Consider the following 376-nt stretch of genomic DNA (forward strand, 5'->3'; position numbering starts at 1 on the left):
TGTAAGTTTGAAACGAAAGGTAAGACACAAGGATTACAATGTTACCCACCAACCCCCAGAAGGCCCTCATGGATGTGGAATGGATGATGAGCCTCTCGGCTCTCAGGGCGTTCATCGAATATTGCGGACAGACCCCGTTTTCGTTCGAGTACAGACCAAATTTCAGTACACAGGTCAATCGCGTCGAGGGCATACTCACACTCGAGAACGGGGAACTGACCATTTGTCTGGAGAATGGTGCGAAAGCCAGTTTCGTTTCTATGCGGCACCCTATGGTGTCGTTTAACATGCCACAGGATGAGAACTTTCTTAAGACTTTTGACGATGCACGGGCGACCTTTCGAACTGAGTGGATGGCACCGGAAGAAAGCAAGTC

The 376-nt window shown here is 49.5% G+C and overlaps 1 protein-coding gene across 1 annotated transcript; it reads left to right on the forward strand.

The window, feature by feature from the left end:
• Positions 1-38: 38 nt before the first annotated feature.
• DQ04_27021000 (hypothetical protein) lies at positions 39-374 on the forward strand (the record flags this gene model as incomplete). Its single annotated transcript, XM_009318357.1, has 1 exon — positions 39-374. A coding segment is annotated over one exon (336 nt), but the record flags the coding sequence as incomplete, so codon positions are not given.
• Between the last annotated feature and the right edge of the window lie 2 nt (positions 375-376).

The sequence above is a fragment of the Trypanosoma grayi genome, assembly GCF_000691245.1.
Source record: "Trypanosoma grayi strain ANR4 Tgr_2702_V1, whole genome shotgun sequence".
NCBI classification, from domain to species: domain Eukaryota; phylum Euglenozoa; class Kinetoplastea; order Trypanosomatida; family Trypanosomatidae; genus Trypanosoma; species Trypanosoma grayi.